General features: G+C 53.3%; 2 protein-coding genes and 1 pseudogene across 2 annotated transcripts; all 3 read left to right on the top strand.

Moving 5' to 3' along the window:
* The first annotated feature begins 2,717 nt into the window (after window positions 1-2,717).
* Window positions 2,718-5,384, top strand: LOC136367680 (protocadherin alpha-2 pseudogene; annotated as a pseudogene).
* Window positions 5,385-12,724: 7,340 nt separating this feature from the next.
* Window positions 12,725-15,292, top strand: LOC136367742 (protocadherin alpha-6-like). Its single transcript, XM_066329539.1, has one exon. It carries the CDS (start codon window positions 12,725-12,727, stop codon window positions 15,290-15,292), a length of 2,568 nt encoding a protein of 855 aa, XP_066185636.1.
* Window positions 15,293-21,210: 5,918 nt separating this feature from the next.
* LOC136367741 (protocadherin alpha-6-like) lies at window positions 21,211-23,772 on the top strand. The gene has a single exon (XM_066329538.1). The coding sequence runs from the start codon at window positions 21,211-21,213 to the stop codon at window positions 23,770-23,772; it is 2,562 nt and encodes an 853-aa protein (XP_066185635.1).
* Window positions 23,773-25,420: the final 1,648 nt, after the last annotated feature.

The following is a 25,420-nucleotide window of genomic DNA, read 5'->3' as shown; positions in this document are numbered from 1 at the left end:
TACTGTGTTATTTTTTAAACTCTAAAAACTACTCTTTAGACTTCTGTTTTGCTACATTGACCTTTGGATCCCTCAGCCAGCAGAAAGGTATTGTTCAATCAAAAGAGATTCTCCTTCAACTAGGTATGCTATTGTTTTCAGGTTATATAGTAACTAAGACTCAGTACCCTACAACTCAGAGTAAGCTTTCATTTCTATTTCGATTATAGGTTTCATATTTTCAGAATCTTTTTCTAAGCAATTATGTTTATAAGGTTTCCCTGATTCATCTTCCCCAACATCCCACCCTGCAGTGCTGCTTTTGTGGGATCCTCTCAGGACCTCCAGCAGTTCTCAGTATTCTTGCTTGGTGTTGTTCCCTGTGATATTACAGCTTATCAAGTGACTTGCCATGCGTGCCTTTAGTCCCTTGCCATTGATGTGGATATTTCTTGGTCAACCAGAAGATTTTTTGAACTTTGTACAGTTCTGCCATCCTTTATTGGGACATTGCATCAGCCATCTCCTTGGTGCTGGTCTTCTAGCTGGCTTTAAGGGACAGTGTCCTTTCAAAGAAATACTCCTGGTGCTGGAGTTAGTTTTTGTGAAGAAGCAACCAGTGATGCTACAGGTGAGTTAGTGCTACCAGAAAAGGTTCTGTGTGACACAAGGTGTACTTTGGTTCCTGTCCAGCTGTGGTATCTTCACGTGTGATCGACCGAGTTTTGCCTGAATTAAAATTCCTGTAGGTTTGGAGCACCATTGTGTGCTCTCATTCATTTCTGCTGCTCCCTGGCACCGGGTGAGAAGTGGGCAGCAAAGACAGATGGAGAGGTGACCTTAATGCTTTTCTAGGAGGAGATGTGTTGGGCATGCCGAGGATGCTTTCCGTGACAACGCCGTGGTGAATTTTTTAATAGCTCTGGAGGTGAATAGTGAGTCAGGCCGAATTGTTCTTCATCGAGGCAAATGAGGAATGTGATGGCATCTTGCCTTCTTTTTTTTCTGCATTCTTGGAGGTTTATCATGCTGGAGTCTGCTGGGTTTGATTTTGCAAAGGAGAGACTTCCTTGGGTCACTTAGACACTGTAACGTTTTTTTGTATTAGATGTCTGAATGTGTGGGCTCTTCTCTGATGTAACAAAGCTGTTCTTTAAGATGTGATTGCTTTGTTGATTTATTTCTCGGGTGGTTGAGATGACTGAAGGCTCCAAATGTGGCTTTGATTCTGAAGGGGGAGGAATCTGCAGGTGCATGTTAATGGAGGAAAGGAAGAAAGCAAATCCCTGTCATGAGGAATGAGAGCTGTGAGCGCCATTTTGCTAAAGGACCAATCTGTGCTTCATGACATGGTGATGTACCTGTTTTAAAAACATGTCCTTCAGTGGAAAAAATTAATAGAAGATACAAGGATGGCAGCAAGAATGGAAGGAGAGGGAAATACTGCACAGTGAAGAGAGAAAGAAGAACAAAGAAGCAAAAAAGAAGAAGAAGAAAAAAAAGAAAGCAAGAAGAAAAAGGAAAAAGGACAAAGAAGAAGTGGAATAAGAGCAGCAATGGAAGGAATCGTTGCAAGGAAGAGGAATGAGGATTTTTTCCAAAGGACTTGTTCATTGAGCGTGTTATATAAACATTCGGAAGGATTATTAGTGAACGAAATAGAAGGACATAAGTGATAAGGAAAGTGACAAGAGGAGGTAAAAAATAAGACAGTTAAGAACATGAAGAAGACATAGGAAAGGGAACCAGGAAACAGATGGAAAAAAAGAGAAAAAAGAAGAGTAAGAATAGCTGAAGAAAATGGAGGACGAAAGGATATATCAATGAAGGGTACTATACAAACAACACGTAGGAAGGAAAGGAAGCAATGAAGTAACAAAGAAAGAAGAGAATGGAAGAGAAAAGCAGGCAGATGAAGGACTTGATCATCAGGCACCGACCTTATCTTTAGACGCTGAGTAGAGCTGGTCCCCAACAGCCTTTTCCCGGGTTCGAGCACAGCGCCCCGACGCTGATATACCGTAATTATTTCTGATATAGCATATTAGCGCTGATGGAGCATATTTAGCGGTGATATAGCTTAATTAGTCCTGAGAGCACCAAGTTAGATCGTCTCCACCACCGCGGCGCCGGAGGCAACTGGCGGATTTCCAGCGCGGGTAAAGAAGAACCAAGATTGGAAAGGAAGAGAAAATGGCTCAAAGATTAGGACAGGGCAATAAAAGGGAAGGACAGTGAGCAGGAAACGCGACACTAGAAAAGAATAGGGAGACTATAAAGGAATAAGTAGGAAAGAGAAATGAAAGGCAAACGAATAAAAAAAATAGAAAAAATGGAAGGAAGAAAGGAAGGGGAAGAGGACGTAAAGAAATAAGCCTGTGCAAGAAAATAGGAAGCGATAAAGGAAAAAAGATGAGGAAAAAAAAAAAAAGAAAATCAAAAGAAGAGCCGTGGGACGCACGGCAGAGGGCACGGCCGTGAGGGAGCGGAGGCAGAGGCGCTGTGTGTGAGCGTGTGAGGCGGCGGAGCAGCGCACGGTGTCGCTGCAGGCTCGGGAACGGCGTGTGGGCGGCTCCGCCCCGGTGCGGCGGAGAGCCCGGCTGTGAGCGCGGGGGGGCGGCGCGGGCCGGGCAGCAGAGCCGGTGCGTCCGGGCGGCGGCGGGGAGCCGTGCGGGACCGGGCCGGGCCCGGCACACACAGCGGCGGCCGCAGCAGCGGCGGAGAGAGCGGCGGCGGCGATGGGGGAGCGTTGTCGTGCGGCGCTGCGGGTGCTGGTGCTGCAGGCGGCCTGGGCGCTGGCGGGCGGGCAGGTGCGGTACTCGGTGCCGGAGGAAGCCGAGGCCGGCACGGTGGTGGGCCGTCTGGCGCAGGACCTGGGCCTGGAGGCGGGCGAGGCGGAGGCGCGGCGGCTGCGGCTGGTGGCGCAGGGCCGGCGGGCGAGCGTGGAGGTGAGCGGGGCGAGCGGCGCGCTGCTGGTGAGCTCGCGGCTGGACCGGGAGGAGCTGTGCGGCAAGAGCGCGCCGTGCGCGCTGCGCCTGGAGGTGCTGGTGGAGCGGCCGCTGCGCGTCTTCCATGTGGAGCTGGAGGTCACCGACATCAACGACAATGCCCCCATCTTCCCCGCCGCCCGAAAAAACCTCAGCATCGCGGAATCGTCTGTGCCGGGGTCTCGTTTCCCGCTGGAGGGTGCTTCGGATGCGGATATCGGATCGAACGCGCAGCTCTCCTACATACTCAGCCCCAGCGAGTATTTTAGCTTGGAAGTGAAATCCAAAGATGAAAAAAAAGTCTCTGTATTGCTTGTATTAAGGAAATCTCTGGACCGCGAGACGATTCCCGTTCACCGGTTGGTGCTGACGGCGAGTGACGGGGGCCGGCCGTCTCTGACAGGGACAATGGAGCTGGTGATCTTGGTGGTGGATGCGAACGACAACGCGCCCCAGTTCAACCAGTCGGTGTATAAAGTGCAGCTGCCGGAAAATACAGCCCCGGGAACCGTGTTTTTTCAGTTAAAAGCGACAGATAAAGATGAGGGAAGTAATCGAGAAATAGATTATTCTTTTAGCGAAATGATTTCTTCTGAAGTTCAGGACCTATTCATAATTGACAAAAATTCCGGGGAAGTAAGGACAAACGGGCAACTGGATTTCGAGGAGGTTCAGTCATATGACCTCGAGATCGAAGCAAGAGATAAAGGGACTCCTCCGCTGTCGGGTCACTGCAGCTTGGAGCTGGAGGTGCTGGACGTGAACGACAACGCGCCGGAGGTGCGGGTGACGTCGCTGTCGGTGCCGGTGTCGGAGGACGCGGCGGTGGGGACGGTGGTGGCCCTGCTGAGCGTGTCGGACCGGGACTCGGGGGCGAACGGGCGCGTGCGGTGCTGGGTGTGGCCGGCGTCGCCGTTCGGTCTGGAGGCGACGTTCGCGGGCTCGTACTCGCTGGTGCTGCGCGAGGCGCTGGACCGGGAGCGGGTGTCGGAGTACGAGGTGGAGGTGCGTGCGGAGGACGGCGGGGCGCCGGCGCTGCGCGCCAGCCGCGGGCTGCGGGTGCCGGTGTCGGACGTGAACGACAACGCGCCGGCGTTCGCGCAGGCCGTGTACACGGTGCTGGCGCGGGAGAACAACGCGGCGGGCGCGGAGCTGGCGCGGCTGTGGGCGCGGGACCCGGACGAGGCGGGCAACGGGCGCGTCAGCTACTCGGTGTGGGAGGGCGGCGCGGCGGCCGCGTCGTCGTCGTGGTCGTCGTGGTCGTCGTGGTCGGGGGCGGCGGGCGGCGGGTGGCGGCCGGCGTCGAGCTACGTGTCGGTGGACGCGGAGAGCGGGCGTCTGTGGGCGCTGCAGCCGCTGGACTACGAGGAGCTGCAGGTGCTGCAGTTCGAGGTGCGCGCGGTGGACGCGGGGGAGCCGCCGCTGTGCGGCAACGCCACGGTGCAGCTCTTCGTGCTGGACGAGAACGACAACGCGCCGGCGCTGCTGCCGCCCGCGGGCTCGGCGCCGGAGGCGGGCGGCGCGGCGGCCGAGGCGGCGCGGGCGGCGCAGGCGGCGGGGGGCTCGGTGTCGGCGTCGGACACGCTGTGGGCGTGGGCGGCGTGGGGGGCGCCGGCGGGGCAGGTGGTGGCCAAGATCCGCGCCGTGGACGCCGACTCGGGCTACAACGCGTGGCTGCGCTACGAGCTGTGGGAGCCGCGGGGCAAGGGCCCCTTCCGCGTCGGGCTCTACAGCGGCGAGGTGAGCACGGCGCGGGCGCTGGACGAGGCGGACGGGCCTCGCCACCGGCTGCTCATCGTCGTGCGCGACCCCGGCGAGCCGGCGCGCTCGGCCACGGCCACGCTCAGCGTGTCGCTGGTGGAGGCGGCCGAGGCGGCGCTGGCCGCGGCCGCGGGATCGTCGTCGTCGTCGTCGTCGCGGGCGGCGCCGGGCGCGGACGCGGGTGCCGGGGCGGCCGGCGCGGCCACCAACGTGTGGCTGGTGGTGGCTATCTGCGCCGTGTCCAGCCTGTTCCTGCTGGCCGTGGTGCTGTACGGGGCGTCGCGCTGGGCGCCGCGGGCGGCCGTGCTCTCGGGGCCCGGGCCCACGACGCTGGTGTGCGCCAGCGAAGTGGGCAGCTGGTCGTACTCGCAGCGCCACAGCCGCAGCCTGTGCGTGGCGGACGGCGCGGCCAAGAGCGACCTCATGGTTTTCAGCCCCAACTTCCCTCCGCCGCCGCCCGGCGCCGCGCCCAAGGACACGCAGCCGGAGCCCTCCGCCCTCCTCGGCACGGTCAGTGGCACTGCTTTGCTCGCCTTTACTCCTTCTCTCCCCCCTCGGCCAAATCTCACAGTCCCCAATGCAGTTCCTGTTTGTAGCGTGGCTCCGGCCCCACGGCCTGAGGGCAGTGGAATGTTGGCTGAATCTTTAAAATCGTAACGGCACCTTTTTATCTGCCGGAGGGTACTTTCCGGGGCTCTCCAGTTGTTAGTGAGCTGGGGAAATGTCTTCCGGGATCCTGCAGGAAATTTACGGACCGTGGCTGAGTTTGTTGCTTTGAGTGAGGGTTGTTCTCTCCTACGTTTGCTATCCCCTAGAAAGAAATCTCTCTTGACTGTAAGAATAGGTGCACCGAGGTGTCAGCTCTGCTGACAGCACTTTCCCTTGCTGGTGTGTAACATTTTAACCCTCGCTTGCTGAAGGAGGTGAAGACACGCAGGATGTAGTGGTGACAATCCCCCAGGCACCATGGACCGCTGAACTGCCTTTCCTGAGTGCTGATTGAGCCGGTATCAACACTGTCAAAACCTGTGCCCTCTTTCCTGCTCTGTTCAAGTGACGTGCTGAAAGGTTACAGTTGAGGCCTCAAGGGTTTCTCCCGCTGTGGTGGATTTTCTGGATAGCATTATAATCGGTTTACGGAGGGGTTGGAATTTCAGGGTCAGTGTAAGAAAATGGAATTGTTTTTTTCCATAACCCCCTCTCTGCTCAAAGTCATTTTATGTACTTTATTTTTTCTGCCTGGAGATTGACACTTGCTTGTCATAACATTCTTTCGATATTTGTAGCCCCAGCAGCAGAGTTTTGAGTTATCCAGAAACAGTCTCTTAAAATACACAAATGTACCTCTAAAGGATATTATCCCTTACCCTGCTGTGTTCATCAGGAGTTGTTTCTTTCCATGGGATCATGTAATCAATGCTTGTTATCATTAGAGATCTCCTGGTAACTGTGTCTACAAATAGATGTCCAGCATTTCAGGAGAGTGACAGAACTTGCAGGTGATTAGGATTTCCACCCAGAATAGCTGAAGCAGCAGAAAAGATGAAGGGTCAACTACAGGGAGTCTGCTGAGCACAGCATATATAACATCAGCTGTGTTGGGGTTTGTGCTGTCATTGAAGGAATGGTTGTAGACTTGCATTCCTGGCCAGAGAATTGGCGTGACCTACACTGGCTTGTTGTGATATTCTTGGAATATTTGTATCAGGAGCCATGTCCTTTCAAAAGCCCTGGAAATTTGCCAAGAAAGAATACACTCACCCAGCCAAGCAAGCACCAAAATCCCTAAGAAGAAAGCATAGTAACAAAACTTGAAACATAAATTCTCCTACTTTATACTGGGGTCCTTGACAACGATAATTCATTCTATTACAACATGAAATCAATGCCATCGTCATTTGGTGTTATTCTGACATCAGTTTTAGAAGGAGTAGAGCGCTGGGCATGGTCTATATGACACCATCTGTATGTTTTTGATGGTGCTCTCATTGCTGGCAGTAGTGTGCAGAAGCTGCAGTGAGCCCTGTGGAGGTGAAGGGGGCAGTGACAGGTTGCAGAGGCGAATGTGGCTATGGCATTGTGGACACCCTGGCCATTTCCTGGTATCAAGGTTGACCTGGAGGAGTGAGATGTGTCTAATGGCACTTAAAGTCCCTGGGGAGACGTGCACCATGTCATGAGACAGTCCCCTAGGTACTATTCACTGTGCTGTCACTGTTGCTGACTGCTGATCATGCTGGTACTTAATGTGGTTTCCTATGAAGAACTCAGTACTCTTGTTTGACTCTCCTCCATCAGGGAGGTGATGCAAGATGATAAATGTGACTTCACTATTCTCTCTTCTCTTGGTGTAATTTCTCCCATTTTCTTGGCTTACCAGATTCATTGTGGAAGCAGGGAAGTTCTTATACACTTTTTCTCTGTTCTTTCTGCAAGTGTGATTTTATTCTAGTTACCAGTAGAAGGTGTGCAGGCAGAGGATTGTGACCTGAAGTGTATGTTTTCTTTTCTTTGTCTTGCCTTTCTGAAGTGGATTGCAGCTGCATTGTCCAGTGAGGTGGCATGACCATACACTGTCCTGTTTGCATGTTATGTTATTATTTGCATTCATCAGCCACTTGCTTGAAAACGCCTGGTAAACACTATTAAACAAAGAAACAAACAAAAATCCCCCAAGAACAACAACAAAAACACCCCACAATCCATACTGGACACCTCATTTTCCTGTGCAGTAGGTATCATTGCTGGCACTGATGTATTTTTCAGCATTTGGGTTGGTCTTTCACAACGTTCTGTCAATGGCCATTGCCTTTAGAGTTGTCCTGACATCACCTCTATAAACAATATTCTCCAATGTAATGTTTCCGGCTGAGGCTGGGGGAGCCACAGGAGATGAGGTGAACACGGCAGTGGGGCTGAGTAGGCCCTGACCATGTCATAATATGAAGTGTGACCTCACAGTGTGTGGGGACTGGAAATCCTTGGGAAGACCACGGGCCGTGTCATAAGAAGACAAGAATGTGAGCTGATGCTGTTGTCTGGAGAACACGTCCCAGAGTAGGGAATGGGGGATGAGTAGAGAAAATGATGGGGCAGGATGAGCACAGGTTTCCTTCCCAAGATCCATTCCTGGGCTCCTAAAGGTATGGAGTTGAAGGCCTTCTGGGTGCTGAGTTAATTCCATGGTAGTTTAATGCCCATCATGTCCTTTGAAGTTATGAATATTTCCCACCAGAGACATCCCTTGTGCTGTTGTCTGCCTGAGGCAGACAAGGTGTCAGTAAAGAGGGTGTGGCATGGAGACTGGCTAATTCCCAATCAACTCTTTGATTCCAATTTAGGACAACTTTTTCTAGGAGAGTAGCACTTCATCCTCCCGTCCTTGTATTGTGGTGGGCATCTATAGTGGCTTCCATAGCCACAGTTCTTTCCATGATGGTTCCTTGGGCCTCCTCAGGGTAATTTTTAAAGGCACGTGGTAATGTGGACGTCATTTCTGTTCATTCAACTTCCCACACTTAAAGACTTGAAAATTTATTCTTGGTAGAATTTAGGTGTCGTGTTGTCACAGGTGGCTGATGTCTGATGTACACACAAATCCCTGCACAGCAGCCCAGCTGTGGTTCTCCATGGTACAAATTCTCCCATCCAGCTGATATGATGGGGTGCTTTGTGCTTTGGCATTTGCTCTCATTCTCTCAAAGTGTCAGCTCCATGTGGACTGGGGTGTGTGGAGAGTCTTGCTACAGAGTGGCTGCATAGAAAAGGCCACGATGCTATGCAGCTGGTTGGAATTTAGGCATCAAGGTCGGAATGCAACAACAGGATGTACATCCTGCTTATGTGATAAGTTGTAGCTGCAAGATAAGGGAGCTGAAGGACATGATAAGGAATTTGTGGTTGTTACTAAGAGACATGTATGTAATACTTAGGTAAGGATGTAGGCACCAATAAGAATGTTCGCTTTGTGCATATGTATGAGCTAATTACTGTCTGTATAAGTATGATGACTTTAGAGCAATAAATCGATGCCAGCTGACCATGATAGCATGAGGCTGGCCATCCCGCGACTCCGACAGGGGTGACAACAGACATGCCTTTATGTCATAAAGTTCTTGAGGAGTCAGTTCTCATGTTCTGTGGTATTTCCACCAGAGATTGCTGAAAAGGCATAAATCATGATGTGTAGGCAGATGAGAAGAATCTGCCAGAGTGTGGGGGGCTTCATATCCCTCGAGATATTCCTTGTGCCAGTTGTAAGGGAAGGTGAGGATATGCAAAGGACAATGTTATGGCAGGTTTTGTGATATTGTGAAAGAGATTCTGCAAGTGGCACAAGGTATGGCCTGGGCATGTGATGAGGATGAGCTTTAGCAGGGAAGACTCTTGCCTGAGGGAGATGATCTGCAGAACAGTTGTGTCTTTGGTGAAGGAATGGAGAATGTGTGCTCAGGTGGAGTTGCCGTTTCCCAGGATGTGAGACGGAGGATTCTATTAGAAAATATCAAGAAGAGGCTCCACAGACATTACTAATACCTGGGATTTCTCCAGAAGTTCTGCATATCCTTACGCCCCATTGTTCTCTTCCTGCATTTCAATACAGTGGGACTGGATTATTTGTCTTTCTTCTCCCTTCTTACCAAGCTCTCACTGTCTTGTTTTTCTGTCTCTCGTGTTTGCAATGTGTTGGTAATACCAGACAATACGAAATACTGAGTTTTGGCAGCTTTCTGGTTGCAAACATTTGGGTAATTTTCCATCAGTGTGTAGGATGACTTTTCCATGCTCCTGAGCTGAGGCTGATGTTGAGACAATGTCCTTCCTTAGCTTTAGGGTGCCCATCCCTCGTGATAGAAGTGCGCTGAGCTTTGCCCAATGATTCCAAGGCTTTTCTAGGATGCACATCATTATTTTCTATCCGTTGTACCAAACAGTCTCTGCTAGTGTTAGAAGCAATTTGCTGCTCTGAGAATATTTCTTTTCTGAAGAAGCAAGCAGTGATGCTACAGGTAAGTGGCTTCTTGCTGAAGATGAGTCTGAGAGACAGCTGAAACTTTCTTCCTCTTTACTTGTGGTGTCTTCATCTTAGATTGACCAAATGTGTCTAGATTGGGAGTTGGACTCAACAATCCTTGTGGCCTCCTTCCAACCTGAAATACTGTATAACTCCCAGATTAGACCACAGTCGCTCTCATTTCTTTCTTGCTTCTTCCAGCATGGTTTGAGCAGTTAGCAGCAAGCACAGATGGAGGGTGGCCTCTAATGTATTTCTCAGAATGGATGTCTTGGGAGTGGAGAGCATGTTCTCATGCAGAATTCTGTGGGATTAGGTTGGATATTTTGGCAGTGATCCTGCGTGTGGCACTAAATAGGGCCTGGGCCTATGTGGTTTGGAGGGTGAATTTGAGTGGGGAGGAGTGTTGCTCCAGGAAAATGAAGGTGTTGGGTAGAACACAGTCTGTGTCACTGTGGAGGAACTTGTGGAGAATGTCTGGTTAGCTGTGGAGATCTCATTTCCCATGCCTTAGAGTGGTAGAGGATTCCAATAGGAATCCTTGAGAAAGCACCCACCATGTAGTGCTGCTCTTGTGGGATCCTCTCAGGACCTCCAGCAGTTCTCAGTATTCTTGCTTGGTGTTGTTCCCTGTGATATTACAGCTTATCAAGTGACTTGCCATGCATGCCTTTAGTCCCTTGCCATTGATGCGAAATTTTGTTGGTCAACCAGAAGACTTTTTGAACTTTATATAGTTCTGCAGCCTTTTCTGGGACACTGCATCAGTCATCTCCCTGGTGTTGGTCTTCCAGATGGCTTTAAGGGACAGTGTCCTTTCAAAGAAATACTCCTGGTGCTGGAGTTCCTTTTTCTGAAGAAGCAACCAGTGATGCTACAGGTGAGTTAGTGCTACCAGAAGAGGCTCTGTGTGAGACAAGGTGTACTTTGGTTCCTGTCCAGCTGTGGTATCTTCATGTGTGATCGACCGAGTTTTGCCTGAATTAAAATTCCTGTAGGTTTGGGGCACCATTGTATGCTCTCATTCATTTCTGCTGCTCCCTGTCCCCGGGTGAGAAGTGGGCAGCAAAGACAGATGGAGAGGTGACCTTAATGCTTTTCTAGGAGGAGATGTGTTGGGCATGCTTTCCGTGACAATGCCGTGGTGAATTTTTTAATAGATCTGCAGGTGAAAAATTTGTCTGGCCGAATTGTTCTTCATCGAGGCAAATGAGGACAGTGCTGTCATCATGCTTCTTTTTTTTTCAGCATTCTTGGAGGCTTATCATAGTGGAGTCTGCTGGGTTTGATTTTGCAAAACAGAGACTTCCTTGGGTCACTTAGACTCTGGAGCCTTTTTTTGTATTAGATATCTAAATGTGTGGGCTCTTCTCTGATGTAACAAAGGTGTTCTTTATGATGTGATTGCTTTGTCGATTTATTTCTCGGGTCGTTGACTTGACTGAAGGGTCCAAATGTGGCTTTGATCCTGAAGGGAGAGGAAGCGGCAGGCGCACCGTTGTGGAGCATAACCAGAAGGCAAATCCCTGTCATGAGCAATGAGAGCTGGGAGCGGTCTTTTGCTATAGGGCCTGTCTGTGCTTCATGAGGTGGTGGAGTAAGTATTCTAAAAACATTTCCTCAAGTGGAAAAATTCTAGAAGATACAAGGATGGCAGCAATAGAGAAGAAGAGGAAAAGACCACACAGCTTGGAGAGAAAGAAAATAGCAAACAAAAAGAAGAAGATAAGCAGGGAAAAGACAAAGCAACGAAAAAGAAGAAGATAAACAGGGAGATGAAAAAGGAAAAAGGACAAAGAAAAAGTGGAATAACAGAAACAATGGAAGAAATCATTGCACGGTAGAGAAATGGGAAGTTTTACCGAAGGACAAGTTCACTGAGAGTTTTATATAAACATTTGGAAGGAATATTAGTAAAGGAAATAGAAGGACATAAGGGATAAGGAAAGGAAATGAGAAGGGGGGCGTAAAAAATATGACAGTTAACAACATGAATATGACATAGAAAAGAGAACCAGAAAATAGAAAGGAAAGCAAGAAAAAAGAAGAATAAGAATAGCAGAAGAAAATGAAGGAGAAAAGGATATATAAATGAAGGCGACTACACAAGTAAAAAGTAAGACAGAAAGGGAGCCGGGAGGTAACAATGGAGAAGACAACTGAAGAGAAAAAAAAAGGAAGATAACCTCATCGACAGGCACCGGCCTTATGTTTAGACGCTGAGTAGAGTTGGAGCCTAACAGCGTTTTCCCGGTTCGAGCACCACACCCCAGCTCTGATACCGTAGTTAGCGTTGATATAGCTTAGTTAGCGCTGATAGAGCATAATGAGTGCTGATATATCGTAATTAAGAGGGGAGAGCTCCGACTTTGATGGCCTCCACAGCAACGCAGAAGGCAACTGGCGAATTTCCGGCACGGGAAAACAGCAGCAAAGACTGGAAAGGAAAATTACTTTAAGAAACCGCAGGGTAATAAATGAAAAGGATGGCGATCAGGAAGCGCAACAGAAAGGAATGGGAAAACTACTATGGGAAGAGAAGGTAAAAGAAGGGAAAGAAAAAGCGAAAGAAGACAGAGAAAAAAAAATGAAAGGAAGAAAAGAAGGAGAAGAGGAGGGAAAGAAATGAACCTATGCAAGCAGAAAGGAGGCGATAAAGGAAAAGAGGTAAGAACAATAAGAAGAGCTCAGAGGGACAGAGCGCAGAAGGCACGGCAATAGGGAGCGGAGGCAGAGGCGCTGTGTGTGAGCGTGTGAGGCGGCGGAGCAGCGCACGGTGTCGCTGCAGGCTCGGGAACGGCGTGTGGGCGGCTCCGCCCCGGTGCGGCGGAGAGCCCGGCTGTGAGCGCGGGGGGGCGGCGCGGGCCGGGCAGCAGAGCCGGTGCGTCCGGGCGGCGGCGGGGAGCCGTGCGGGACCGGGCCGGGCCCGGCACACACAGCGGCGGCCGCAGCAGCGGCGGAGAGAGCGGCGGCGGCGGCGGCGATGGGGGAGCGTTGTCGTGCGGCGCTGCGGGTGCTGGTGCTGCAGGCGGCCTGGGCGCTGGCGGGCGGGCAGGTGCGGTACTCGGTGCCGGAGGAAGCCGAGGCCGGCACGGTGGTGGGCCGTCTGGCGCAGGACCTGGGCCTGGAGGCGGGCGAGGCGGAGGCGCGGCGGCTGCGGCTGGTGGCGCAGGGCCGGCGGGCGAGCGTGGAGGTGAGCGGGGCGAGCGGCGCGCTGCTGGTGAGCTCGCGGCTGGACCGGGAGGAGCTGTGCGGCAAGAGCGCGCCGTGCGCGCTGCGCCTGGAGGTGCTGGTGGAGCGGCCGCTGCGCGTCTTCCATGTGGAGCTGGAGGTCACCGACATCAACGACAATGCCCCCATCTTCCCCGCCGCCCGAAAAAACCTCAGCATCGCGGAATCGTCTGTGCCGGGGTCTCGTTTCCCGCTGGAGGGCGCATCGGATGCGGATATCGGATCGAACGCGCAGCTCTCCTACACACTCAGCCCCAGCGAGTATTTCTCTCTGGATGTACAAAAGTCGAATGAGCGAAATCTTATACCCGAACTTGTTTTAAGAAAATCTCTGGACCGCGAGACGATTCCCGTTCACCGGTTGGTGCTGACGGCAAGTGACGCGGGCCGGCCGTCTCTGACAGGGACAATGGAGCTGGTGATCTCAGTTTTGGACGCTAACGACAACGCGCCCCAGTTCAACCAGTCGGTGTATAAAGTGCAGCTTGCGGAGAATGCTGCCGTGGGGACGCTCGTGGGGCGGGTGAATGCCTCGGATCCGGATTTGGGAAGTAATAGCGACATGACCTTTACCGCGATCAGCTTCATTCCCCCGAGTGGAAAAGATGTGATTTCCATTAATCCGAAGACGGGGGAGATTCACCTCACGGGGGCTCTCGACTTCGAAGAAGTCAGTGTATTTGATTTTCGTATTGAGGCGAGAGACCACGGGACGCCCCCACTGTCAGGTCATTGCAGCGTGGAATTGCAGGTGCTGGACGTGAACGACAACGCGCCGGAGGTGCGGGTGACGTCGCTGTCGGTGCCGGTGTCGGAGGACGCGGCGGTGGGGACGGTGGTGGCCCTGCTGAGCGTGTCGGACCGGGACTCGGGGGCGAACGGGCGCGTGCGGTGCTGGGTGTGGCCGGCGTCGCCGTTCGGTCTGGAGGCGACGTTCGCGGGCTCGTACTCGCTGGTGCTGCGCGAGGCGCTGGACCGGGAGCGGGTGTCGGAGTACGAGGTGGAGGTGCGTGCGGAGGACGGCGGGGCGCCGGCGCTGCGCGCCAGCCGCGGGCTGCGGGTGCCGGTGTCGGACGTGAACGACAACGCGCCGGCGTTCGCGCAGGCCGTGTACACGGTGCTGGCGCGGGAGAACAACGCGGCGGGCGCGGAGCTGGCGCGGCTGTGGGCGCGGGACCCGGACGAGGCGGGCAACGGGCGCGTCAGCTACTCGGTGTGGGAGGGCGGCGCGGCGGCCGCGTCGTCGTCGTGGTCGTCGTGGTCGGGGGCGGCGGGCGGCGGGTGGCGGCCGGCGTCGAGCTACGTGTCGGTGGACGCGGAGAGCGGGCGTCTGTGGGCGCTGCAGCCGCTGGACTACGAGGAGCTGCAGGTGCTGCAGTTCGAGGTGCGCGCGGTGGACGCGGGGGAGCCGCCGCTGTGCGGCAACGCCACGGTGCAGCTCTTCGTGCTGGACGAGAACGACAACGCGCCGGCGCTGCTGCCGCCCGCGGGCTCGGCGCCGGAGGCGGGCGGCGCGGCGGCCGAGGCGGCGCGGGCGGCGCAGGCGGCGGGGGGCTCGGTGTCGGCGTCGGACACGCTGTGGGCGTGGGCGGCGTGGGGGGCGCCGGCGGGGCAGGTGGTGGCCAAGATCCGCGCCGTGGACGCCGACTCGGGCTACAACGCGTGGCTGCGCTACGAGCTGTGGGAGCCGCGGGGCAAGGGCCCCTTCCGCGTCGGGCTCTACAGCGGCGAGGTGAGCACGGCGCGGGCGCTGGACGAGGCGGACGGGCCTCGCCACCGGCTGCTCATCGTCGTGCGCGACCACGGCGAGCCGGCGCGCTCGGCCACGGCCACGCTCAGCGTGTCGCTGGTGGAGGCGGCCGAGGCGGCGCTGGCCGCGGCCGCGGGATCGTCGTCGTCGTCGTCGTCGCGGGCGGCGCCGGGCGCGGACGCGGGTGCCGGGGCGGCCGGCGCGGCCACCAACGTGTGGCTGGTGGTGGCTATCTGCGCCGTGTCCAGCCTGTTCCTGCTGGCCGTGGTGCTGTACGGGGCGTCGCGCTGGGCGCCGCGGGCGGCCGTGCTCTCGGGGCCCGGGCCCACGACGCTGGTGTGCGCCAGCGAAGTGGGCAGCTGGTCGTACTCGCAGCGCCACAGCCGCAGCCTGTGCGTGGCGGACGGCGCGGCCAAGAGCGACCTCATGGTTTTCAGCCCCAACTTCCCTCCGCCGCCGCCCGGCGCCGCGCCCAAGGACACGCAGCCGGAGCCCTCCGCCCTCCTCGGCACGGTCAGTGGTGCTTCCCTCGTTCATTTCTCTGTTCCTTCTCATCTGCCCTCCGGGTAGTTGCTGTTGGAAGCCGGGCTCAGTTCCCACGGCTTAGGGACGTTTGGTACTTAGCGAGTGCTTAAAGACGCCAAAGGCCCCTTCGCATCTGTCCCCGTGTCCTTTCCGCGGGCCCCGGCTCTTTTTGAGGATGGTCCAGAATGTAAATATGACATCTCCTTCGAACAGTTACTGTAGGCAGCTGAGGGTTTGGGCTCTGAATGTGAGTTGTTCTGCTCTAGAGTTAAATTACTGTCCCATGCTACAAGCAGTGCCCGGAGGTGTGAGATTTGCAGACAAGAAGGGGGTTCTGATGCTGGTGTGTAGCATTTCCACCCGAGCTGGGTGAAGGAGTTGAAGACAGCCGGGCTGTGGCGGTGACAGACCCGCAGGCACTGTGTACCACCTCACTGCCCCTGCTGAGTGTTGGTTGTGCTGGTATTCATTTGTCTTTTCATTGAAAACTGCCCTTCTCTCCTTTTATTATTGTCATGTGTGAAGGTCTGATGCAATGTGAAATGTGGGAATTCAAGGACAATAATTCCCTATTGTCATTCTTTTCTGAGACTCATTTAGAAAATAATGTAGCTGCGGCAAAAATTTCCGATGATGTTCCTTTGATCCTTTTGTAAGTATCATGTTGTTGTGGGTAGTAGTATAAAGTACTCAGGGAGAAGAGTGTATAAAGTATTCAGGGAGACGACCCAAGGTGTGTGTTTGAAGAGGGAAATTGTTTTGTTGTTTTCCTGCTGCCTGCGTTCCTTTGGATTTATATTCATGACCAGAGACACAGTGTGAAGTGCACTTTCCTTTAATGTTCTCTCAAAATTTGTATCAGTTGTAACGTCAATGATCAAGACTCTAAGAGGGCTTTAAAAGTGGAAATCTCCCCTTCTGTAATGAACAAACAAACAAATCAAGCCCAACATCAAAGAATCACCTTTCCCCACGAATTCTTTAAATAGCATCCTGGTACACAGGCAGTATCATGTGTTAGTGTCCTCCCCACAGTATTGGTTCTTCCCTGGGAGCACAAAATCAGTGCCACTGCTGTTTAGAGGTTCCAATATCACCTTCGAAAACAATATTCCAATAGAGAAGCAGTGCAGAAGATGAGGCGTCAGCAGCAGAACATCTGCCATAGACGGTGTTGATGATACCATTTGTGGATTTTTCTGGTGTGTCATTGCTGGGAAGGTTAAGCAATGGTCATGTGGAACCTTGTGGAAGGAAAGGAAACTGTGATCTGTTGTACTGAGTAGGGCCTGGCCCTTTTATGATGGGAAGGGTGACCATGAGTGGCAGAAAGGCTTGTGTGGGAAACTGAAAATCCTTGGAGAGACCTTGGATCTTGTCATAAGAAAATACCATGAGGTCATATATTTGTCTTTAGAACAGGTCTCAGAGTAGGGGAGGGAAGGAGTTTTAGAGGAAAGGGTGAGACAGGATGGGAAGGGAGTGTTCTTTCTGAGGATGCTTTCCTTGGTCCTGAGGGTCTGGAGTGGGAGGCCTTCCTGACAATGAGATGAGAGTGTGATACAGAAATGTCCTCAATGTCCTTTGCAGTTCGGAGTCTCTCCACCAGAGACTGTGTCTTCTGCTGCTTCCTGCCTGATGTAGGCCCTGTGTTGGTAAGAGGTGGTGAGATGGAGAGTGCTGAGTGTTGTCTGATGGAACAACTTGTTCAGGTTCATGGTGTTGTGGGAGGGGAACACCTAACTTGCTGTCCTCGTGTAGCTGTGGGCTTCCACAGTAGTGTCCACGACTGTAGATTTTGCTGTGATGGTTTCTTGCTCCTCCTCAGGTGGGGTTTACAAGGATTTTAATCTTTATGTGCTCAACTTCCTTTACTTGTGCACTGCACAATTGGTCTCAGTAGAGATGGTGTGTCCTGATGTCACATGTGGATGGTTCTGATAATTGCAGGAAGACCCTGAAACCTGCCTGATTATCCCTGTTCATGTGGTACACGTTATCCCACTTGGTTGACACTGTGAGTGGTCCTGTGCTTTGTTACTTTCCAAGTTTCTCTTGAAGAAACAAATTTGTGTAGACTGGGATCAGAACTGCCACAGCTCAAATCACAGAATTTTATGAACTGTAACATACAGTTCTTTGGCATTTTTGCCTACTCTTGTTGAAAATGAGGAAAGCATTACTGCTGAAGGTCATGTATCTGGGAAGAGCCTGCCAGATGCTGTGTGGGTTTTACACATTCCATATGTCGTTTTTGTTGATAATGAAGGAAGATTAGGAAGCACAAGGATCTGGATCGTATGCACAGTGGGGTGTAAGGACAGAGTATTCTGCTGAGTTTGAGCAATGTTGTATATTTTGGCAGTGATCCTGCATGTGGCACTAAATATTTATGAGCTATACGTCCAGTTCTTTGGCATTTTTGCGTACACTTGCTGAAAAGGTGGAAAGCATTCATGCTGAAGGTCATGTAGCTGGGAAAAGCCTGTCAGATAATTTTAGACTGTATATCATTTGTGGTGATCATGAAAGAAGATGAGGAAGCACAAGGGCCCAGATCTTATGCAGAGTGGGTTTACAGACAGATCATGTTTCTGAGGTTGAGCAATGTTGGATATTTTGGCAGTGATCCTGCGTGTGGCACTAAATAGGGGCTGGGCCTGTGTGATGGGGAGGGTGAATTTGAGAAGGAGGATTGTTTTCCCAGGAAAATGGAGCTGCTGAGTGGAACACAATGTATGTGCTTGTGGAGGAACTTGTGGAGAATGTCTGGTTAGCTGTGGAGATCTCATTTCCCATGCCTTAGAGTGAGAGATGATGCCAATAGAAAGCCTTGAGAAAACATCCACTGTAGGCAAATCTGCAGACGGCTGGGACAAGGAATTCTGCTGACCTGTATATTCTAGAACATGTGGGTTTATTGCAAGGGTCGTGGATAAAAGGGCCTTGCCTTCATCCACCAGCCTCGGCTGAAGAGAAGGCCCAAAGAGAGAGGGAGAAAGTACAGCAGGGTGAGAGCTGAGAGAGAAGGGAGCGAGAGAGCAAAGGGTAGGGGGAAGAGAGCAGGAGAGAGCGAGAACAGGGGGATGAGGAAGGATAAGAGTTAAGAGTTAAGAGGAGAGGTAAGAGTCTAGAGGTAAGAGAGTTAAGAGAGCGAGGTCTTTGTTACAATGCATTGTATTTCCTTTTGTGATGAATCTTCTAATTTACAGTGACTAACCGATATAAGACACAAAATCCTATAGAATCTACATACAGCCTGTAAGAGCTATTATATTACCATACTGTATTATTTTTTAAACTCTAAAAACTACTCTTTAGACTTCTGTTTTGCCACATTGACCTTTGGATCCCTCAGCCAGCAGAAAGGTATTGTTCAATCAAAAGAGATTCTCCTTCAACTAGGTATGCTATTGTTTTCAGGTTATATAGTAATTAAGACTCAGTACCCTACAACTCAAAGTAAGCTTTCATTTCTATTTCGATTATAGGTTTCATATTTTCAGAATCTTTTGCTAAGCAATTATATTTATAATGTTTCCCTGATTCATCTTCCCCAACATCCCACCCTGCAGTGCTGCTTTTGTGGGATCCTCTCAGGACCTCCAGGAGTTCTTAGTATTCTTGCTTGGTGTTGTTCCCTGTGATATTACAGCTTATCAAGTGACTTGCCATGTGTGCCTTTAGTCCCTTGCCATTGATGTGGATTTTTCTTGGTCATCCAGAAGACTTTTTGAACTTTATTTAGTTCTAGCAGCCTTTTTTTGGACATTGCATCAGTCATCTCCCTGGTGCTGGTCTTCTAGCTGGCTTTAAGGGACAGTGTCCTTTCAAAGAAATTCTCCTGGTGCTGGGGTTAGTTTTTGTGAAGAAGCAACTAGTGATGCTACAGGTGAGTTAGTGCTACCAGCAGAGGCTCTGTGTGACACAAGGTGTACTTTGGTTCCTGTCCAGCTGTGGTATCTTCATGTTGGATCGACCAAGTTTTGCCTGAATTAACATTCGTGTAGGTTTGGAGCACCATTGTGTGCTCTCATTCATTTCTGCTGCTCCCTGGCACCGGGTGAGAAGTGGGCAGCAAAGACAGATGGAGAGGTGACCTCAATGCTTTTCTAGGAGCAGATGTGTTGGGCATGCCGAGGATGCTTTCAGTGGTGATGCCGTGGTGAATTTTTTAATAGATCTGCAGGTGAAAAATTTGTCTGGCCGAATTGTTCTTCATCGAGGTAAATGAGGAATGTTTTGTCATCATGCTTCTTTTTTTCCAGCATTCTTGGAGGCTTTTCATGCTGGAGTCTGCTGGATTTCATTTTGCAAAACAGAGACTCCCTTGGGTCACTTTAGACTCTGGAGCATTTTTTGTATTAGGTGTCTGAATGGGTGGGCTCTTCTCTGATGTAACAAAGCTGTTCTTTATGATGTGATTGCTTTGTCGATTTATTTATCGGGTCGTTGAGATGACTGAAGGGTCCAAATGTGGCTTTGATCCTGAAGGGAGAGGAAGCAGCAGGCGCACCGTTGTGGAGCATAACCAGAAGGCAAATCTCTGTCATGAGGAATGAGAGCTGGGAGCGCCCTTTTGCTAAAGGGCCTGTCTGTGCTTCATGACGTGGTGGAGTAAGTATTCTAAAAACATTTCCTCAAGTGGAAAAATTCTAGAAGATACAAGGATGGCAGCGGTAGAGAAGGAGAGGGAAAGACCACACAGCTTAGAGAGAAAGAAAAAAGCAAACAAAAAGAAGAAGATAAGCAGGGAAAAGACAAAGCAACGAAAAAGAAGAAGATAAACAGGGAGATGAAAAAGGAAAAAGGACAAAGAAAAAGTGGAATAACAGAAACAGTGGAAGAAATCATTGCACGGTAGAGAAATGGGAAGTTTTACCGAAGGACAAGTGGTGGACAAACGGGCATCTGGATTTCGAGGAGATTCAGTCATATGACCTGGAGATCGAAGCAAGGGATAAAGGGGCTCCTCCACTTTCCTGCAGCGTGGAGCTTGAGGTGCTGGATGTGAACGAAAATGCGCCGGAGGTGCGGTATTAATAGTAAAAATATTCATAATAATAGCAGTAGTAGCCGAAGTAGTAAAGAAAATATTGAACTCGCTACAATGAAAACAACATAACTAAAAAACTACTCCCCTCCCAAAAACCGGAGCCCAACCAGCAACACCATTCCAAACCACAATGAAAGTAGAAAGAAGGGCAGAATGGAAATACAAAACAGAGGATAAAAGAGCTGACCAGGACGCACCGGCCACATCTGTAGACATTGAGAGGAGTTGGTTCCTAACCCCTTTGATAAGAGCAGCACAGCTCTCCAGCAACGATATTCTGTTATTAGCGGTGATGGTTCCGCATTTAATGATCTCCGCGGTGGCAGAGGACACTGACGAGTTTCCAGTGCAGCTAAAGAATACAGGTGGGTGGAAAGAGAAGGGAAAGGAGCGGATAGAATGGAGAGTGGCATAAAAAGGAGGAAAAAAAGACAGTCAAGAAAGAAACGGAAAAGAGTACAAAGAAAAAAAGGAAAGAGAAAGGAAAAATGTCCGTAAAGAAGGAACCGCAGGATGCAAGAAAAAGGAAAAGGCAGGGAAGAAAGAAAAGAAGAAATGAAGGTCTACTTTCAAAGAAAAAGGAAGATATAAGGGGAAAAAGAGTAGCACGACAGAAGACACGGCAGAAAACATACCCATCGCGGGGCGGAGGCAGAGGCGCTGTGTGTGAGCGTGTGAGGCGGCGGAGCAGCGCACGGTGTCGCTGCAGGCTCGGGAACGGCGTGTGGGCGGCTCCGCCCCGGTGCGGCGGAGAGCCCGGCTGTGAGCGCGGGGGGGCGGCGCGGGCCGGGCAGCAGAGCCGGTGCGTCCGGGCGGCGGCGGGGAGCCGTGCGGGACCGGGCCGGGCCCGGCACACACAGCGGCGGCCGCAGCAGCGGCGGAGAGAGCGGCGGCGGCGGCGGCGGCGATGGGGGAGCGTTGTCGTGCGGCGCTGCGGGTGCTGGTGCTGCAGGCGGCCTGGGCGCTGGCGGGCGGGCAGGTGCGGTACTCGGTGCCGGAGGAAGCCGAGGCCGGCACGGTGGTGGGCCGTCTGGCGCAGGACCTGGGCCTGGAGGCGGGCGAGGCGGAGGCGCGGCGGCTGCGGCTGGTGGCGCAGGGCCGGCGGGCGAGCGTGGAGGTGAGCGGGGCGAGCGGCGCGCTGCTGGTGAGCTCGCGGCTGGACCGGGAGGAGCTGTGCGGCAAGAGCGCGCCGTGCGCGCTGCGCCTGGAGGTGCTGGTGGAGCGGCCGCTGCGCGTCTTCCATGTGGAGCTGGAGGTCACCGACATCAACGACAATGCCCCCATCTTCCCCGCCGCCCGAAAAAACCTCAGCATCGCGGAATTCACCACTCTGCCGGGGTCTCGTTTCCCGCTGGAGGGTGCTTCGGATGCGGATATCGGATCGAACGCGCAGCTCTCCTACACACTCAGCCCCAGCGAGTATTTCTCTCTGGATTTACAAAAGTCGAATGAGCGAAATCTTGTACCCGAACTTGTTTTAACGAAATCTCTGGACCGCGAGACGATTCCCGTTCACCGGTTGGTGCTGACGGCGAGTGACGGGGGCCGGCCGTCTCTGACAGGGACAATGGAGCTGGTGATCTTGGTGGTGGATGTGAACGACAACGCGCCCCAATTCAACCAGTCGGTGTATAAAGTGCAACTGCCTGAAAATGCTACCGTGGGGACGCTCGTGGGGCGGGTGAATGCCACGGATGCGGACGAGGGAATTAACAGTGAAATTACTTTTGCTGCAACAAGTTTCGTTCCCCCGAGTGGAAGAGATGTGATTTCCGTTAATCCGGAGACGGGGGAGATTCACCTCACGGGAGCTCTCGACTTCGAAGAAGTCAGTATATTTGATTTTCGTATTGAGGCGAGAGACCACGGGACGCCCCCACTGTCAGGTCATTGCAGCGTGGAATTGCAGGTGCTGGACGTGAACGACAACGCGCCGGAGGTGCGGGTGACGTCGCTGTCGGTGCCGGTGTCGGAGGACGCGGCGGTGGGGACGGTGGTGGCCCTGCTGAGCGTGTCGGACCGGGACTCGGGGGCGAACGGGCGCGTGCGGTGCTGGGTGTGGCCGGCGTCGCCGTTCGGTCTGGAGGCGACGTTCGCGGGCTCGTACTCGCTGGTGCTGCGCGAGGCGCTGGACCGGGAGCGGGTGTCGGAGTACGAGGTGGAGGTGCGTGCGGAGGACGGCGGGGCGCCGGCGCTGCGCGCCAGCCGCGGGCTGCGGGTGCCGGTGTCGGACGTGAACGACAACGCGCCGGCGTTCGCGCAGGCCGTGTACACGGTGCTGGCGCGGGAGAACAACGCGGCGGGCGCGGAGCTGGCGCGGCTGTGGGCGCGGGACCCGGACGAGGCGGGCAACGGGCGCGTCAGCTACTCGGTGTGGGAGGGCGGCGCGGCGGCCGCGTCGTCGTCGTCGTGGTCGTCGTGGTCGGGGGCGGCGGGCGGCGGGTGGCGGCCGGCGTCGAGCTACGTGTCGGTGGACGCGGAGAGCGGGCGTCTGTGGGCGCTGCAGCCGCTGGACTACGAGGAGCTGCAGGTGCTGCAGTTCGAGGTGCGCGCGGTGGACGCGGGGGAGCCGCCGCTGTGCGGCAACGCCACGGTGCAGCTCTTCGTGCTGGACGAGAACGACAACGCGCCGGCGCTGCTGCCGCCCGCGGGCTCGGCGCCGGAGGCGGGCGGCGCGGCGGCCGAGGCGGCGCGGGCGGCGCAGGCGGCGGGGGGCTCGGTGTCGGCGTCGGACACGCTGTGGGCGTGGGCGGCGTGGGGGGCGCCGGCGGGGCAGGTGGTGGCCAAGATCCGCGCCGTGGACGCCGACTCGGGCTACAACGCGTGGCTGCGCTACGAGCTGTGGGAGCCGCGGGGCAAGGGCCCCTTCCGCGTCGGGCTCTACAGCGGCGAGGTGAGCACGGCGCGGGCGCTGGACGAGGCGGACGGGCCTCGCCACCGGCTGCTCATCGTCGTGCGCGACCACGGCGAGCCGGCGCGCTCGGCCACGGCCACGCTCAGCGTGTCGCTGGTGGAGGCGGCGCTGGCCGCGGCCGCGGGATCGCCGTCGTCGTCGTCGCGGGCGGCGCCGGGCGCGGACGCGGGTGCCGGGGCGGCCGGCGCGGCCACCAACGTGTGGCTGGTGGTGGCCATCTGCGCCGTGTCCAGCCTGTTCCTGCTGGCCGTGGTGCTGTACGGGGCGTCGCGCTGGGCGCCGCGGGCGGCCGTGCTCTCGGGGCCCGGGCCCACGACGCTGGTGTGCGCCAGCGAAGTGGGCAGCTGGTCGTACTCGCAGCGCCACAGCCGCAGCCTGTGCGTGGCGGACGGCGCGGCCAAGAGCGACCTCATGGTTTTCAGCCCCAACTTCCCTCCGCCGCCGCCCGGCGCCGCGCCCAAGGACACGCAGCCGGAGCCCTCCGCCCTCCTCGGCACGGTCAGTGGTGCTTCCCTCGTTCATTTCTCTGTTCCTTCTCATCTGCCCTCCGGGTAGTTGCTGTTGTAAGCCGGGCTCAGTTCCCACGGCTTAGGGACGTTCGGTACTTAGCGAGTGCTTAAAGACGCCAAAGGCCCCTTCGCATCTGTCCCCGTGTCCTTTCCGCGGCCCCCGGCTCTTTTTGAGGATGGTCCAGAATGTAAATATGACATCTCCTTCGAACAGTTACTGTAGGCAGCTGAGGGTTTGGGCTCTGAATGTGAGTTGTTCTGCTCTAGAGTTAAATTACTGTCCCATGCTACAAGCAGTGCCCGGAGGTGTGAGATTTGCAGACAAGAAGGGGGTTCTGATGCTGGTGTGTAGCATTTCCAACCGAGCTGGGTGAAGGAGTTGAAGACAGCCGGGCTGTGGCGGTGACAGACCCGCAGGCACTGTGTACCACCTCACTGCCCCTGCTGAGTGTTGGTTGTGCTGGTATTCATTTGTCTTTTCATTGAAAACTGCCCTTCTCTCCTTTTATTATTGTCATGTGTGAAGGTCTGATGCAATGTGAAATGTGGGAATTCAAGGACAATAATTCCCTATTGTCATTCTTTTCTGAGACTCACTTAGAAAATAATGTAGCTGTGGCAAAAATTTCCGATGATGTTCCTTTGATCCTTTTGTAAGTATCATGTTGTTGTGGGTAGTAGTATAAAGTACTCAGGGAGAAGAGTGTATAAAGTATTCAGGGAGACGACCCAAGGTGTGTGTTTGAAGAGGGAAATTGTTTTGTTGTTTTCCTGCTGCCTGCGTTCCTTTGGATTTATATTCATGACCAGAGACACAGTGTGAAGTGCACTGTCCTTTAATGTTCTCTCAAAATTTGTATCAGTTGTAACGTCAATGATCAAGACTCTAAGAGGGCTTTAAAAGTGGAAATCTTCCCTTCTGTAATGAACAAACAAACAAATTGCCCCCAACATTAAAGAATCACCATTCCCCACGAATTCTTAAATAACATCCTGGTACACAGGCAGTATCATGTGTTAGTGTCCTCCCCACAGTATTGGTTCTTCCCTGGGAGCACAAAATTAGTGCCACTGCTGTTTAGAGGTTCCAATATCACCTTCGAAAACAATATTCCAATAGAGAAGCCGTGCAAAAGATGAGGTGTCAGAAGCAGAACATCTGCCATAGACGGTGTTGATGATACCATTTGTGGATTTTTCTGGTGTGTCATTGCTGGCAAGGATAAGCAATGGTCATGTGGAACCTTGTGGAAGGAAAGGAAACTGTGATCTGTTGTACTGAGTAGGGCCTGGCCCTTTTATGATGGGAAGGGTGACCATGAGTGGCAGAAAGGCTTGTGTGGGAAACTGAAAATCCTTGGAGAGACCTTGGATCTTGTCATAAGAAAATATCATGAGATTATATATTTGTCTTTAGAACAGGTCTCAGAGTAGGGGAGGGAAGGAGTTTTAGAGGAAAGGGTGAGACAGGATGGGAAGGGAGTGTTCTTGCTGAGGATACTTTCTTTGGTGCTAAGGGTCTGGAGTGGGAGGCCTTCCTGATAATGAGATGAGAGTGTGATACAGGAATGTCCTCAATGTCCTTTGCAGTTCGGAGTCTCTCCACCAGGGACTGTGTCTTCTGCTGCTCCCTGCCTGATGTAGGCCCTGTGTTGGTAAGAGGTGGTGAGATGGAGAGTGCTGGGTGTTGTCTG

Source organism: Sylvia atricapilla, chromosome 14 (genome assembly GCF_009819655.1).
Source record: "Sylvia atricapilla isolate bSylAtr1 chromosome 14, bSylAtr1.pri, whole genome shotgun sequence".
Classification (NCBI taxonomy): domain Eukaryota; kingdom Metazoa; phylum Chordata; class Aves; order Passeriformes; family Sylviidae; genus Sylvia; species Sylvia atricapilla.
The sequence above is the reverse complement of the archived record's forward strand: the minus strand, read 5'-3'. Positions and strand labels throughout refer to the sequence as shown.

Excerpts from the sequence above, each read along its gene's own strand:
- LOC136367742 (XM_066329539.1), top strand. The coding sequence starts at position 12,725 with ATGGGGGAGCGTTGTCGTGCGGCGCTGCGGGTGCTGGTGCTGCAGGCG.
- LOC136367741 (XM_066329538.1), top strand. The coding sequence starts at position 21,211 with ATGGGGGAGCGTTGTCGTGCGGCGCTGCGGGTGCTGGTGCTGCAGGCG.